At 37.5% G+C, this 16,018-nt stretch overlaps 1 protein-coding gene across 1 annotated transcript in view; it reads right to left on the bottom strand.

Annotated features, from left to right (window-relative positions):
• LOC113229907 overlaps positions 1–15,400 on the bottom strand; it is a 20,984-nt gene extending 5,584 nt beyond the window's left edge. Inside the window, exons 1-13 of the mRNA XM_026463599.1 lie at positions 15,272–15,400; positions 14,516–14,752; positions 14,203–14,364; positions 13,542–13,766; positions 12,804–13,004; positions 11,805–11,964; positions 11,267–11,416; positions 10,936–11,063; positions 10,093–10,194; positions 6,917–7,038; positions 5,109–5,238; positions 2,695–2,848; positions 1,370–1,496 (exon numbers count right to left, since the gene is read on the bottom strand). Coding sequence (XP_026319384.1) covers positions 1,370–1,496; positions 2,695–2,848; positions 5,109–5,238; positions 6,917–7,038; positions 10,093–10,194; positions 10,936–11,063; positions 11,267–11,416; positions 11,805–11,964; positions 12,804–13,004; positions 13,542–13,766; positions 14,203–14,364; positions 14,516–14,752; positions 15,272–15,400 — 2,027 coding nt within the window. The remainder of the gene's footprint in view (positions 1–1,369; positions 1,497–2,694; positions 2,849–5,108; positions 5,239–6,916; positions 7,039–10,092; positions 10,195–10,935; positions 11,064–11,266; positions 11,417–11,804; positions 11,965–12,803; positions 13,005–13,541; positions 13,767–14,202; positions 14,365–14,515; positions 14,753–15,271) is intronic.
• Positions 15,401–16,018: the final 618 nt, after the last annotated feature.

Raw genomic sequence — 16,018 nt, 5'->3', positions numbered from 1 at the left:
TAGTATAGTATAGTATAGTATAGTATAGTATAGTATAGTATAGTATAATATAATATAATATATTTTATGTAATCGTTGCATAGTTGAGGGTTCTTAAAGTCCTAAGAGTGAGTTTTAAGACCTAAGTGATGGGACCATCGAGTATATAACCAGAAATAGAAACGAAATGAAATAAAAAATTTAATTTGTTTGAAAACTATTCTGCCAAATTATTACGGTGACCACTGCGCTCCTATTGGCCAGCCCGAATACGAAACAATTGACGGGTGTCGTCAATTGTTTCACTTCAAATCGACCAGTTTAACTTGAGCTTTGTAGCAATTATAAAGCAAAGCTCAATTATTATACATTGGATCAAAATTGCAAAATTACATATTAAATATTTAATTACCGTTGAAATGTGATTCCGTTTGTTTTGTAATTAGACGTTTTGCTGTTTTTTCCCACATCACTAAATGGAACAGCCCCCCATTGTTAAAGATATTATCTTTATTACAATAAATGCAGAATATTTTTGGAATGCACGGAGACGTAAACACAGGTCAGTTGTTGGCGCTGTATTTCAGCTTTCTAATTTGTGATTTCAGCGCAAACGAGAGTTGATATTTAAAAGTGATGTTAGGCCCATTTGCCTCATGATTTGCCAGTGATGGATGGCCCTTATTTAGTCTCTATCTGGTTATTTACTCGATGTGTTTAGGTGACAATAAAAATTTAAGGTCCCAATATCTCAAAGTTACCGAAACGTGAATGCATTATTTATGATAAGGAGAGCAGTATATTTCTTCCCAGATATAAAGGTAACATACATTGACTTACAATTATATGGACGTCGGGCCCGCGCTAAAAAGTGTCCGAACTTATGGGGCGTTAAAATCGTATACAGAGCGTCATTCACGCTTTAGTCTTCGTTTGTTCGACTGACAGCGAAGCAAGCAAAATTAGACAATACTGCGATGACATTACAATTTAAATTCAACGTTTTAGCTTTTTCATATTCCTTTACATGTCACTACGTTTAAATAGGTTGACTCCCAAGTCAACCTATTTAAACGTAGTAATGCCCCACGAAAGAAATGCCCCAGCATTTCTTTCGTGGTTTTTGTATTAGACCCGTCGTCCATTTATTTGTAAGTCAATGGTAACATGTGACATTTTTGCACATAGGTGTGTGTAATCCAACTCGGGCAATTTAAATATAAAATATGAGGCTTCTAATTTCGGAATTACCAATTGCGGCCATAGACAATAGAATTTTGATTCAGAACTAAAAAGAGCGCCTTTAAGATGTGATATGGTTTATAAAATTATGATTGACAGATTAAAGCGTCTACAGGAATAGAAAAAAATATTTTCTCAGTGTACTAACGGATCTCCAAACCACAGCTTGAGGCGCATCAAATAAGTGCGCAGATTGACGTCGTCGGGCACAGGCGGGAAGCGAATTCGCCCTGACGACGTCGCTGCCAGCTCATAATGCGATGTTGACCCGTTATCTGCAATATATCAATGCATTAACATAAAAAATACAGAACTTGTTACTTTTGGACTAATGATAATATCATTACGATTGGTTTTTGAAGTCAGTGAATCACCAGTTTATGCACCCGAAGCCCGAAGTCCATTGTGTATCAAAGGTGTTCGGATGCTAATAAAGAGTGAGCAACATCGCTACACTTTTAACCACGATATGGCAAACATTATTGTATATGCCATCGATACGTCATGAACTTAAGTAACTGCCACAGTGGCTAAACGGTTACGGATTCCCGGGCTGGGAGAAATATTTGTATGGCCTACATTTATTTCTCTCGTGAGTTTGGGTGTAATTTGTGGTTGCCTAAATGTGTGTCCATGGCACCCGCGACACAGGGTTTCCCTAGTGCGGGACTATGTTGAGTTGTGCGTTATATTATTATATATATATACCTAATTATAATATAAATCTTAAAAATGAAAATTGCACAAAGCGACCAGAATCCTAATAAAACCAGATAAGTAGAGATAGAAATGAGCATAGTATCCCGGAATGATTCAAATTAAAAGGCCAAAACAAAACATGTATTGTCTATACTATACTCTATAATACTTTTACTTACTGCCTCTGTGGCTAAATGGTTGCCGTACTGGACTGGCACGCAGAGGTTCCGGGTTCGATTCCCGGACCCGGTCAAATATTACGTTTGTATGACCTACATTCATTTTTCTCGTGAGTTTGGGTGTAGTTTGTGGTTGTCTATGTGAGTGTCCATGGTACTCGCGACACAGGGTTTCCCTGAGTTGTCTAAACTTAAGGCGGCCTCTCACGGTGTGATTTTACAAAGGTCCTAGCACGAGCAACGAACGAACCAACAGCCATAATAATTACATTATAGAAATTACAGAACGGTAAATCCCGTCCTTTTTTCATAATCCATGCGCCGCCACTGACGCGTCTGCGTTACCATAAACGAAAATCGTCTCTTGCCACCACCATAGATCGTGGAAAGCTGCCTTTAGATGTATACCTACATGATCTGTTAAGTTATATAATAACAAGAACTGTCAAAATCTGGAATATGATCCGGCAGCTGCTATGTGAATGTAGCGCAAGGCGGCAATTAGTGTGCGATAAAATGCTTTAATTACTTTGTTGTCGAAATACCTAGAAATAAGCATGCATTTAAAAAATAACTGTCGATTAGGAAAACTCACGTGGGGTGCGAATATCACAGCCTGAAGGGGGCTGCAACGGCGGGGGATAGAACAGAATTACGAACACCGGTTGTCGGTGTGGAGGGGGCGTTTGGACGATCTCCGCCATTGTTGGAAAAAAGTCGTCAAGGCGCTTTTGTACGTAAAAACCTTCCTGTGGAAATTTGTTTTTATTCGTTTAGGTGCTTCCACTACTATACACGGAGCTTCTTTATGTAGTGGGTTTAGATAATAAGGTTAAAGAACTTCACTTAGCGAACTGCTAAATCTCTGACGCAGCTTTCCTTGATTGTTAAAACAACCGCTCCGTCGCTCAAATGTTTCTGCTTATAAAAATAATTATGCAATGTTTATATATCTAAGTAACTTGCTTTATGATTGTGCTGAAGGCTAATGGTGCTCTGGGGGCTACCGATTTTAATAAAATCGCTAAAACTTAATATTCTCATATAAAATTAGAACTGAAAATTACAATTATAACTGCCGATGTGGACGAACACCTACCATGTTGGTCTGCCACTCACACCACACACCCCGTTCGACTCGCGGGCTGATAGAAATATTTGTATGGCTTACATTTCTGTCGTCCGCTAACTAAAATCTGGCTAAGTGACCAAATAATTTTTTGAGATATCATAAAATATCATAAATGACATATCAGTTATGCATCGTTAGGGTAAGCTTCGATAAGTCGAATACGTTAACCAATTTTAACTGTTTTTAAAAGATAATTTTGTGCTCTGTCTTATGCTATTTAAAACGGATAATTGCACGTAGCTATGCAAACTAGAACCAATCCACAAAATGTCAATTTCGAGATAAGTTTTGTAAAAACAGTGTGAAAACATAAATAGGTAAATTATTTGAGACAAACAACGTGAGTTATCGTGAGTGATATAGTTAGCCACGAAGTACAAAACATTTAACCGTGATGATGGTTTTAAACTGTCCAGTGCATGGAATCCGGTCCTTAGTGCGTGCAGTAATAAAAACAAAAACACCTCGAGTTCAGTTTCGCGTGTGGATACAGTGAGTGTGGTTTGTGTGAAAAAAGTAAGTGACAATGGTAACGCCACAACAAATCGCGATGAAGGTAGTCGTCGACAGCGCAAGAAGGTAGACAGATATGTCTGCTCATAAAGCTGTCATCTGCCGCCGTCCAGTCAACCCGTGACCATGGAGCGTGCAACCGTTCCGAAATATCGGGAAAATAAAAAGAAGTCATACCGTGGTAAGAAACCTGATACTAGTGATAATTATTTAGTGAATAACCACGAAAGTCTTAAAATCTATATAACGTGAGTTAAGTGTAGCATTGAGAATGATATAAGGAAACTATTATGTTATATAACAATAAATAGAAAACATTGTGTATCTTTTTATTTCGTTAACGAGAACCATGTTCTAGTTTTTGTAATGAAAACGCTGAAGATCTACAGTACTTCAGTATGGATCCATTTACCATATAGCAGCATGGTTCTTTTTAGCTATTAAAAAGTTACGAATTTAGGGTTGGTACCCTGAAGGACTTTTATTTTCTCCGTTATAGCTTGGTATATTGCCAGGATCTTTTGTGAGCGGATAAAGAACACGTCTGGTGTTCTACCTAAATACATAACTCAATTTCACTTGAGGTGTGGGTTGGTTCTTGTTTGCATAACTATGTCCAAGTGACCACCTCATTTTAATTAGTGGACTGCAGATTTATTTCTCTCTTGAGTTTGGATGTAATTTGTGATATTTTATGTGTTTGTCCATGGCACTTAGGGCTTAGGCGTTATTTCGTCTATAAAAAGAATCCATCAAAAAAGGTGAAAATATATCCGTTTTGTTGGACAGTTTTTAAACCTTAACTTTTTAAGCACGTGTAATGATGTAATTTAATGTATGGTAATTTATTAATAACCAAACTGAGTTATACTTTCTCATTAAATAACATTAACTACTAACATTAAATACTCTGCTATTGTTATTATTGGCACAAATAGCGAATACCGGGGCTACAGCTCCAGCCGTCTCGAAGGACTTTTTCTCTGTATTTATTCGATTTTTGTATCAATAATAAATAACTACTTTGATTGAAATTGAAGAGTATGTGTTAGATAAAGATGTATGGAAAGACAACATGACTCTAGATTCCACACAATTATGGTAAAAGTTTATTCCATAGCATTTAAGTTTATTTGATAAGAGCAATCCCTAGAGTTTCTTGCTCGTTCTTCTCAGGGAGGTCAGCGTAGCAAACGAGCAGTAGCTTAAAAGATGACCTTTTCACACAATACTCATACATAATATACACAATACACAATATAGGTGTCACAATAGTAAATGTTGCTTTTATTGATATGATTATGTCATCATTTAATACAAGGAATGTCAAGTATAGAAAGTAACAGAGTTAATGAACTAAATACCGCAGTAAAATCGTTGATATCAAGCCGTCCGGCGTACGCCAGTTTTGCAGAGGGGTGATGTCGAAAAATCGCCTCAAGCGCGGGCTCCCACACTTTGACTTTATAGCGAGCTTCCTTGTTCTCCACCATGCTGTTATATTCCAGAGTGCAATTATAATTGCTTTATAAATAATTAGTACTAAACCTGAACAAGGGTTGTGTTATCTTCTTTGACATGCAGGTTTTATTACGACGTTTTTCCCTCACCGAGAGTCATTGCTACTAAACATTCTCAAATTAACGTCACTTAAGAAATTAAAGTTAGAGGTGTACATGCATACAACACGGATTCGAACCATCGACATTTGAGTTGAAAAATAACCGTTTTTCCACAGGGCTACTACCGTTATGCTGTAGCCTTGGCGAAATTAAGGAGAAGGATCGGTCCACATAATTTGTAAATGTAGAAACAAAGAAAAGGAAAGGAGAAGGAAAGACTGTAACAAAAAACAATGGTATAAATCACGTACAATACTATAAAACACAAACATACGGATATGCTTATTGATGAATATAAAGTCCTACGTGTGCACTTCCTGTACTGCTTAACGGTTCTCCGTTAAAAAGGGTTAGCCACTTTAGATACTTGGGACACTATGTTACCGACGACCTCAAGGATGACCTGGATATACAGCGCGAACGGAGAGCACTCTCGGTGAGAGCAAACATGCTTGTCCGCAGGTTCGCCAGATGTACGGCAGCAGTTAAGAAAACATTGTTTCAAGCTTACTGCACACCAATGTACACTAGCGCTCTGTGGAAGAGTTACACTCAGTGCTCTCGGAATGCTCTGTGCGTGCAATACAACAACGCCTTCAGGACGCTGTTGGGGCTGCCACGTTTCTGCAGTGCCTCAGCCATGTTCACTGACGCGCGCGTAGATAGTTTTACGGCTGTTGTAAAAAGTCGGCGTCGCTACTAAAGAGAATACGTGACAGCCCCAATAGCCTCCTGAAGACAGTTGCTGACAGGAATGAGTGCCCAATTATGCGGCACTTAATACATAATACACAATCCCTGGTAAAATATAAGTACTAATATAGTTTTAAGTCTGCACCTACTAACATTTGATTGGATCGCAGTTGTCTCAATAAATAAAATTTTATTATTATTATTATTAAAGTAGACACTTACTCCAAAAGGGCCTCTATTCGTAAATATTGCTGCTTTATAAGCAGTTAGGTTTACATGATTGAAGGACACGTCTTTTCTCGTCGAGAATTTTGATGGGAGTGACGACGGAACGAAGCAAAATAAGAATGATGAACGAAAAGAATTAGAGAACGATTCAAAATGTCAAAAGTAAGTGGCCAGGAACCAGAGGAAAGGGTGATAAAAAAGTTGGATGAAGATGAAACAGGTCTAAGCCAAAAAAGTAACAAGTTCTCCAATATGTCTGTAATTTATTTGTTCGATTTGTGACTGTGAAATGTTGGGATGATTCGCCAAATTAAATAATATTTTTACAAAACTTGCGACATTTCTCTTTAATATTTCTCTTTAATATTTTTTTTATTATCGAGTTCTTAGGTTTTTGAGGTTGTTACACAGGAATTCAAGCAATTTTTTCTCGGATCGACGGATATAAGCCGGAAATATTTGTTTTTTCAAACAAACCAATGTTTCGGACATTTTACAGGTCCCAAGTACACGGCTAACCATAAGTCAGTTCACGTCCTATATTATTTATTACATTAATAAAATTAAGAGACTTGCATCCTACAAAGATCTCATCTTCTAGAACCTTTATAAAATTAATTTATACTCACAAATGAATAGTGCCAAGTGCTAGATACTCATCAGCTCCTTCATCAGTGACACTGGCTATGATGAGGTTGCATAACGCCGTCTGCAAGCCTACGTGCTCAATTCTCAAATTCGTGTCCACCGTCTGTAATATCATATTTATAGAGATGTAGTGAATAAACGCTGTTGCCGTTTCTGCAAGTTTTCATGTTAATGACAGACGTATTAATATAAATTAAATACGAAAGGTCTAAAGGCAGCGTCACACAGTCTGTTTTTTTACCGATCACCACGCACAAGTTCGCACCAGCGTACCATAGAAAGAAACTCGTCCGTGTTAATGCATATGCGTCTGTAGCGGTGCATGAATAAATGCTTAGCGAAAAATAGATAGCATCCGTATTAAAACTTAAACCGCAATCTTATCGTATCAATGGCATACACGATATTATCGAAGCCCAGAACTTCGCCACGCTGATCACACCACAAGTGGCCACCATGTTGAACTGTGCATAGGATAATGTTATCGAACTCACGAGAGAAATAAATGTAAGCCATACAAATATTCCTCCCGGCCCGGGAATCGAACCTAGGACCTCTGCGTGGCAATCCGGCATGGTAACCGTTCCGCCACCGAGGCAGTTAGTAATGCAACATCGATCGTTAGTAAATAAATGAATGATTATTTCTGGTTATATACTCGAAGCTTTTATTAAAGCTACTCTAATTTCTGGTGATAACAATCAAATCAACTAATTCAAATTCAAACAAATCTTTATTTCATAGGTAAACATTAATACACTTGAAATCGTCACAATGGTTAAACTCTACCGCTCATTCGTAAGGCAGATTCCCCCGAGAAGAATGAGCAAGAAACTCTAGCTCTAGGGTTGAAACTCTAGGGTTGCTCTTTGTAAATAACATTTGTACACATTCAACATTTATAACATATATTTTTCTTTGTTTTGAAACATCAGAGATTGAGACTACCTCCATGAGCTAAACGGGTTACTATCACGGATTTTTGTCATTCAAGTACGTAGAAGTCGTGTCTTTGTACTTGGTCGTTGAAAGACCAAGTACAAAGACACGACGCAAGCACATAGAAAAATTCGTGAGGTCCGTTGGTTCGTTCCGTGGCTTAGTTGGTATAGCGTCTGGCACGGTATGCAAGAGGACGTCGGTTCGAATCCGACCGGATCGAAGGAATTTTTTCTGAGTGTTTTTTCTGAGTGTTCGATCTTTGTATTAATAATTATAACAAACTAGTGGAGTAATTTCACAAAAAATAATTGAACATCAATTCAATAAAAATTTAATTAACACAGTGAATAGCGACATCTCTCGCCAGAACTGGTAGCTGTAAAGGTACTACCTGGGTGATAAATCTGTAATAGATTTCTCATAGATGGCGCTACGACTAAAAAGTCGTTGAAAGACCAAGTACAAAGACACGACGCAAGCACATAGAAAAATTCGTGAGGTCCGTTGGTTCGTGCCGTGGCTTAGTTGGAATAGCGTCTGGCACGGTATGCAAGAGGACGTCGGTTCGAATCAGACCGGATCGAAGTAATTTTTTCTGATTGTTTTTCTGAGTGTTCGATCTTTGTATTAATAATTATAACAAACTAGTGGAGTAATTTCACAAAAAATAATTGAATATCAATTCAATAACAATTTAATTAACTTTAGTATAAAGTTTTTTTTTTCACTATAGTTTTAAACCTCGTGAAAGGCAAATTTTGTATATCAACCGGAATCTTGTTATAGAAGCGTATAATACATTGCCCCTTAAATGATTTTTTGACCTAAGAAGACGACTATCAAGAACAGCTAGTTTATTGTTATTCCTCGTATTATTGTTATGTCTGTCACTATTTTTCATAAAGAAATTACTATTTCTTTTAACATAAATTACATTTTCATAAATGTACTGTGAGGCTAATGTAAGAATGTTAATTTCCTTAAGCTTATCTCTCAAAGATACTTGGGGTCCAGATGGTAAATTGCCCTAACTGCATGTTTCTGCAGGACAAAGATTCTATTGATATCGGCGGCATTACCCCAAAGCAAAATGCCAATGTCATTAGACTGTGAAAGTAGCTGAAGTAAACCAATCTAGCGGTTTGACGTTTGAAAGTTTCCGTATTTTTTTAATCGCGTAAACTGCAGAGCCGAGCCGTTTTGATAATTACTTATATGGGGACCCCATTGCAACTAGCATCTAACGTTATACCTAGAAATGCAACTGTATCCACAAGATTCAGTTTTTCGTTTCTAACTACAATGCTTGTAACCGTCTCTTTACATTGGGTAATGTAAATTTCACAAAATTTGTTTTTTTCTCATTAAGGAGTAGGTTATTAACAGCAAACCAATCAGCTACTTTAGATATAGCATTGTTCACATCATCGTAGGAACACTGGTGCCTTTCAACTTTAAATAATAAGGAAATATCATCAGCAAACAATCCTATCTCATGTTTTATACCCTCCATGAAACTAGGTAGGTCATTCATTAGTATAAACTAAAAACAAAAATGGGCCTAGAATTAAACCTTGAGGACACCCATGCTAATTGCAGACCCTGATGATCTCGTACCGTTAACATTAACCCTCTGTACCCTACCACGCAAATACTACTTAAGGAGGTCGAGGTCACATCCCGGCACACCATAATGGCGAAGTTTCCTGACCAGTCAATCATGGTGCACACAATCAAAAGCCTTGGAAAGGTCACAGAATACACCAATAGTGTGAGACTTCCCATGCATCAAATATATGATTCATCAACTCAACACCAGCATCGGTTGTAGAGCGACCCCGAGTGAAACCAAATTGTTTAGGAGACATTAAGTTATTACTGTAAAAATGTGCACACATCTGATTTAGAATAATTTTTTCAAATATTTTACGGAGAGTTGGTAGTACTGATATAGGTCTGAAATTGGTGGGGTCTGCAATACTACCAGATTTGAAAAGTAGAATAATTTTACTTTTCTTCATGAAAGGTCAGGAAAGACACCATCATCAACACATTTACCATCAAGATCAGCAGTATTTTTTATATTTATAGATTAAAAGGCTTTAACAATGTCGTTTGGTAATACATGACGGAACCTTAAATTAGTGATACCAACTGCATTATTTTCTTTTAGTAATGATTCAGTGGCGGTGGGAGATATTAAATTGATAAGAACCTCTTCGCCTCTCCGATCATTAAACAGGTATTTGGCAATTTCCTCGGCCATTAGTCCTGTGAGCACATTCGTCGTCATTATCTTCAGATTAATGTGCGGTCTCTGGAATCACAAAGATAATGTTATAATATCACTAGCTATTGACATCCGTAAGTCAATGCAGGTTAGTCCCCAGCAAAATCAACCTCCAACTGGTAGGCTATATTCGAAGCTAAATCGAAATAAATATTTAAACATAAGTAGTATCCACAAGTATGAACATACGTCATTGGCATTTTTTCTACAATTTCCAGTAGAAACGTGATTTTTACACTTCTGACCGATAATTTTTTAATCTATCTTTGCATCTGGAAAAGTAGAAGGTATAGTTTTCGAGTAAGACATAATCCATATCGCGATCACTTTCATTTGTAAGTAACAACATCATCATTCATCATGAACCCATTTATACGCCCCACTGTTGGGCACGGTTCTCCTCTCAGCCGAGGACGACATGCTGGCCCAATGCGGGTTGGAGACTTGACACTTTTCCCGAGAGTTGTGAACCTTTGATGCACTGGTTTCACGATGTTGCGATATTTTCCTTCACCGAAAAGCTCAAATGAAATTAAATTTCGCACATAAATCCCGACAAACTCAGAGTTGCGAGTCCGGATTCGAACCCACGACCCTCTGCTTGAGAGGCAGTAGTTCAAACCGTTAGGCACCCACGCCTTATGTGTAAGTAATAACGATAAAATATATTTATTTGGACAGTTGCTACTCTGTCCAAATATAGCTTCTTACAGAGGATCTGTATCCTTCGATGTACAGTGAATTGATGAAGATGACGAAGACACTCACCTGCAAAATGGAAATAAGCTCTTTGATGAAGTCTCCAGTGAGCATAGCCTTGGTACTAACGTGATAACTGAGCAGGTTTAGGTAGCACTGGACAGCTAGGTGCTGCGCCTCGATCGGGTTCATTTTGTCTGAGAAGAGACGATTATTTAGAGTACAAATAATAAACCACAATGTTGCATACAAACAAATTTAAAATGTTTATTCGTCTATGTAAAATTAAAAAAAACAACAAGAGTCAATTCAAATTCTGTTTTCCAACCGGATGAAACTGTCACAAGATGGCCAATTGTGCATTAGTGTAAGTTGATGGTTAAGTAATTCCACTACATACAATTTCGATTGATGTCCCTTAAAGAAGAGAAGGTTTTGTGCTCGACAGCACTGAAAGCCGCCTTGGGGATGATCCTACATAACTCAGCGAGAGCGAGAAGCACGTTCATACGCACGTTGAACCATGCCGTTGTGTCGTCAGAGAGGATCGCTGGGGAAAGGCGAGATTTGAGTATAAGACAATGAAGTAAGGCATTTGAAAATTCGGACATTGTATAGTACATTCTTATATAATTTAAATAGGATAAGATTTTCCTCAGATATACTTTTGATAATTTCTTGAAACTGTTATTACAAATGTACTTTTACGCGTAAGAGATAGTTTTACAAGTTTTAAAACGAAGTTTGTTTGGTTGATAAAAAGTGCGAAAAACTTGATCAAAACAACTTCCTACTAAACACGTTTCTCTACGGAAACCCACAATCGCAAGATTTATTTTAAGCCAACTGGAAGAAAACACATTCAACGGATTGGGCAACTTGTATCGAAAGTTCAATGTTTCACTTTTGGTGTAAAGTATACTGCTCAAACTACTTACTGCAAAGCGCCTGAATTATATTAGTATCAGCCATGCGAACGGCTGACGGCATGAGCTTGGTCATATTAGCTACCCCCATTGCTGAGTCTTCTAATAAGTCCGTGTTAGCTGTAGGCAACAGCCGGCAGAATACCAGATCTGTACCTGTCTCGAACAGAGCCTAAAAAGAAAAACATGGGTCAACACAGTAGACTTACTAAACTTAAAATTTTGTTTATGTTACTACCGGAGGTATCTCTATGGATATAGGTATAGGTATATCTATATGGCGGATTATTAACATGGTTCAAACATCTAATACAGTGGGCTGGATTGAGAAACATAACCTTTTTAGAGCAATAATGAAGCAAATTAAGATTTTGGCCATTTTAGACGCCAACCATCCGGTAAGAGATGGTAAAAGACTTACACATTTTCACAAACAAAATAGATTTTCGCAGATGTTATGACAGCAGCGCACGTTACAGCAGCGTATACGGATAATTACTTCGTACTTTTTCGCTAAACCGAGGATCTCAAGAACATGTAGGCATGTACTTGAAATCTATGGATTTGTTTTTTTATTTTGTGATATTAAAATAACTCCACTCCACTAGTTTGTTACAATTATTTTATACAAAGATCGAACACATAGAAAAAATCTTTAGGACCCAAATCTGCGACCACGGGATTCCGTCCCCGTTCGTTTACCAACTAAGCTATACGTCGAGTTACCAAGCCGACGAATTTCTTCTATGTGTCTGTTATTGTTAGTTTTCGGCTTTCGACACCATAAGCAACATCTGTGAGAGATTTTATGAACCTTCTCTCACTCAGCCAGTAACTTTCCAGTTACCACCGACGTTGATGTCGCTTTTTATGAACGTGTAGTATTGATTTGTTTTTAATTTGTAAAATAACACCACTAGTTTGTTATAATTATTAAATATAACAAACAAGTGGTGTTAAACACAAAGAAAAATTTTTCGACCCGATAGAACTCGAACCTACTATACTTACATTTCTTCCTTCAACAAAATAAGACATTTTAGTAAGAACAGCAAGGCAGAGGGGCTTCATAGCCGGCAACGCCATTTCAAGGTATGACAGCAATCTCAGTATGCACCCTGACTGATACACATGAGTCGTATTGTCCTCTGTCCCCACGTAAGTGTGAAGCACCCCGAGGATTTGGGCGTGCACGTCGCGGAATTCGTAGGACTGGTAAGGGAATATAGGTATAATGATGAACAGATAAAATTACCATGACAGAATTAAACAAGATAAGCCATCTACAACGTAACGAAATTAGTTCATTTCTTTCAGAGTTCAAAAGGCTATAAATGGAAATTTTTGAGCTGGGCTTTTGGGTAATATCCAAAACAATACATTCTATTGCACGTAATAAGTACTTAACTTTGAAATAATCCAAAGTTATTTAAGTAAGTATATTTCAAAGTATAGGGCAGATTAAAAAGACTGAATATCAACAGCATAGGTTTTAGTTTGAATGTGATGGTGAATCTGTATGCGGTCGTTGCGGTAACGTCATTTATAGATGTATTTCGTATTTTTCTTAAAATATTTTCTTACGTCGTCAATCGTCTATTAATGTACGAAGCTAAAACTGGATACTAATTTATTTAATAGCCATATTTGAAGTTCTTACCCTTATAAAACTTGGGTCTAATATAAATAAAGGTTTCCTTCAGTGGTTCAACTAATGGAACACGAATACATGAATAAAAATGCACTTACCTCCAGGATGTCGCAAAGATCCAAAACTCCAGTGGAAGCCTTAAATGTTTTCTGAACCGCCAGATCGTCAAATCTGGACACAAGTTGCTCTACAGTGGTGATGGCTGCGTGTTGTAGGGCTAAAAATTTGCTCTGCATGAGCGCTAGGATGGACGGCCAACTGAACTGAGGGTTCTTAGTTACTTCTGACACACACTGTGGGTACGCTAGAAGGTTGCTGAATGTCTGGAAAACGGAATTTGACAAATTAGAAAACATTATATCTACATCGCGACGCGTCGTCGTTCGTAAGACCTGATTTACGAATCTATTGTAATGTAAAAGGAATTAGATTCTGCTTCTGGGTTGCATGTCTTGCAAGCTTCAGGACAGGCTTCAATGGAGCGATTTATTATAATTTTTAAATAAGATGATCAAAAGACAATTGTGTTCGATGATGAATGGATGTAATTGTATTGTAGGTGTGACTTGTTGAAGCCACGGACCACGACACGTTGTTGCCTAGGATGCGCCAGACGTAAAGGAAAAGAATAGTCGTCACTCTTGATATTGTAGCTGTCACTTGGTGCGCGCCTCGGATCGTGGGTAAACCGTCTTGTGGTCCACTCAAATCTCGCATATGGACTCATCTCTCGGTGGCGCTGACAACATAAATACCAACCTGTAAACAATTTTTCTGGACATCAGGGTCTGGGGAGTTTTTCATTCTGCTAAAGAGAACCCCTAGAATGTTAGCATCGACCAACTGTGCGCTTCCATTTGCTCCCGTCGTTAGTTCTGCTAGTACCAGTGATGCAAATTCCAATACAAAAACATCTTCCATCTGAAATATGGCACACTTTTAAGGTTCAGGTTCTTTTGGTCAAGGTCGAATTTGTTATGTTTACACTAAAGTAGTTGTAGCAAGATGGAGGAGTCAGTATGCAGAATATTATACACACAGTCAGGAAAAGGAAATACGCATATATATGCACCTTACTAAGCAAGAAAGCAATTCTTCTCAAATTTACAGGATCGCTCAAAACCTGATCAGGACCACGTGGCAATTGGCAAAGCTGAGCTAAAGCCTTGAGCGCGAATCGTTTGATAGTCAGCTCAGGATGATCTATATGCTGCAGGATGTATTTTATCGCGTCCAGGTTAAACAGAACTTCGCGATTTGTTGTGTCCGTTTTGTCTTGTGCAGCGAACTTTGTGATAGCTCGGAGAGTCTGTTGACGAATTGTCAAGGATAAAAAGGAGTAATATTATTTCTATAAACCAATTAAGTTGACAATTTCATCAAGTAATTAAACCGATGCCATCATTGTCGATCTTATGAATTACCTCAGCACGCCATGTCTAAAAGTAATAATACTGACTGTTCACAATAAGAGATTTGATATAGGCGATATTTTTTAAAGAACGTTGTAAACAACGGGATATTCGTTTACGCCACTGAATAAAAATACTCTAGTTATTATTATTTGTACAAAGATGGAACACACAATGAAAGATTCCTTCGATCCTACTGGAATCGAACCAGCGTCTAGCCACATTGAAACAGAATCGCTTCTGTGTCTACGCGGAGTACGAAAATTTTCTTTCCTTTGTTCGATCTATGTATCATTAACAAGAACAAACTAATGCGTATTATCACAAAAATAGATGAATATCATTATAGCAAAAACATAATTTTCAATAAAAAGAAAATATCACTGAATAAAAGGTAAGAAGAATCGCTCTCTTACGTGACATAGTATCTCAGGTTCTTTGGATTCCAGTAATAGAACAGCAGTATGAGCACTTTCGGGTGTTATATTGTATGGATTGAAATCCGGATTCTTTTTAGTCCCCTGCTGATTCGTTCGTGTCGCCATTATTACAATTGTTTGTATGTGCAAAAAAACAACAAGCTTTTGCAAGCACACAGAAAACTTTTACTTTCTAGCCAAAGTTAGAGGATTTGGCATAAACTACAGACAATGCGTAAAAATGTCATAAAACTGTCACGAAGTCTACATATTTCATAGTTAAAATTTATTACAAAGTCTATTTTGGATTTTTAATCAATTTGTTAAACATAAATATGACATTCATGTTTGAATTGCTTGTCAATTTAGGCAGTCTATAAATGCCAGAATATTTCGGCCGTGGCGGTTGAATAGTGCGTTTTTATTTGTGTTGATGACTGTATAAAGTATTAGAATAAGCTATTGCGGTGTAATAAAGGTATTGATTTCTGTTAGAAATATTGTTAAACGCGATCGATGCAAACTCTTGAGTGTCATCGCTAATCGCTATGGTATTTAATTCATGATTATAAAATATTATATTCCGCGCATTCGACAGTCGACAAGTTAAGGTCAGAGGTTTATGTAAAGACAGGAGACTTTTCTATCCTACAACAATCGACAAATATAAAAACAACACAAGTTGTCGTTACGAGGAAAACAATGCACAGTTTAAGTCGTCGTGACCCCTTCGGTACAATTGGT

This window comes from Hyposmocoma kahamanoa, unplaced genomic scaffold (genome assembly GCF_003589595.1).
Source record: "Hyposmocoma kahamanoa isolate Upper Pololo Valley unplaced genomic scaffold, ASM358959v1 63, whole genome shotgun sequence".
Taxonomy (NCBI): Eukaryota; Metazoa; Arthropoda; class Insecta; order Lepidoptera; family Cosmopterigidae; genus Hyposmocoma; species Hyposmocoma kahamanoa.
This window is presented reverse-complemented; position numbering and strand designations above follow the sequence as displayed.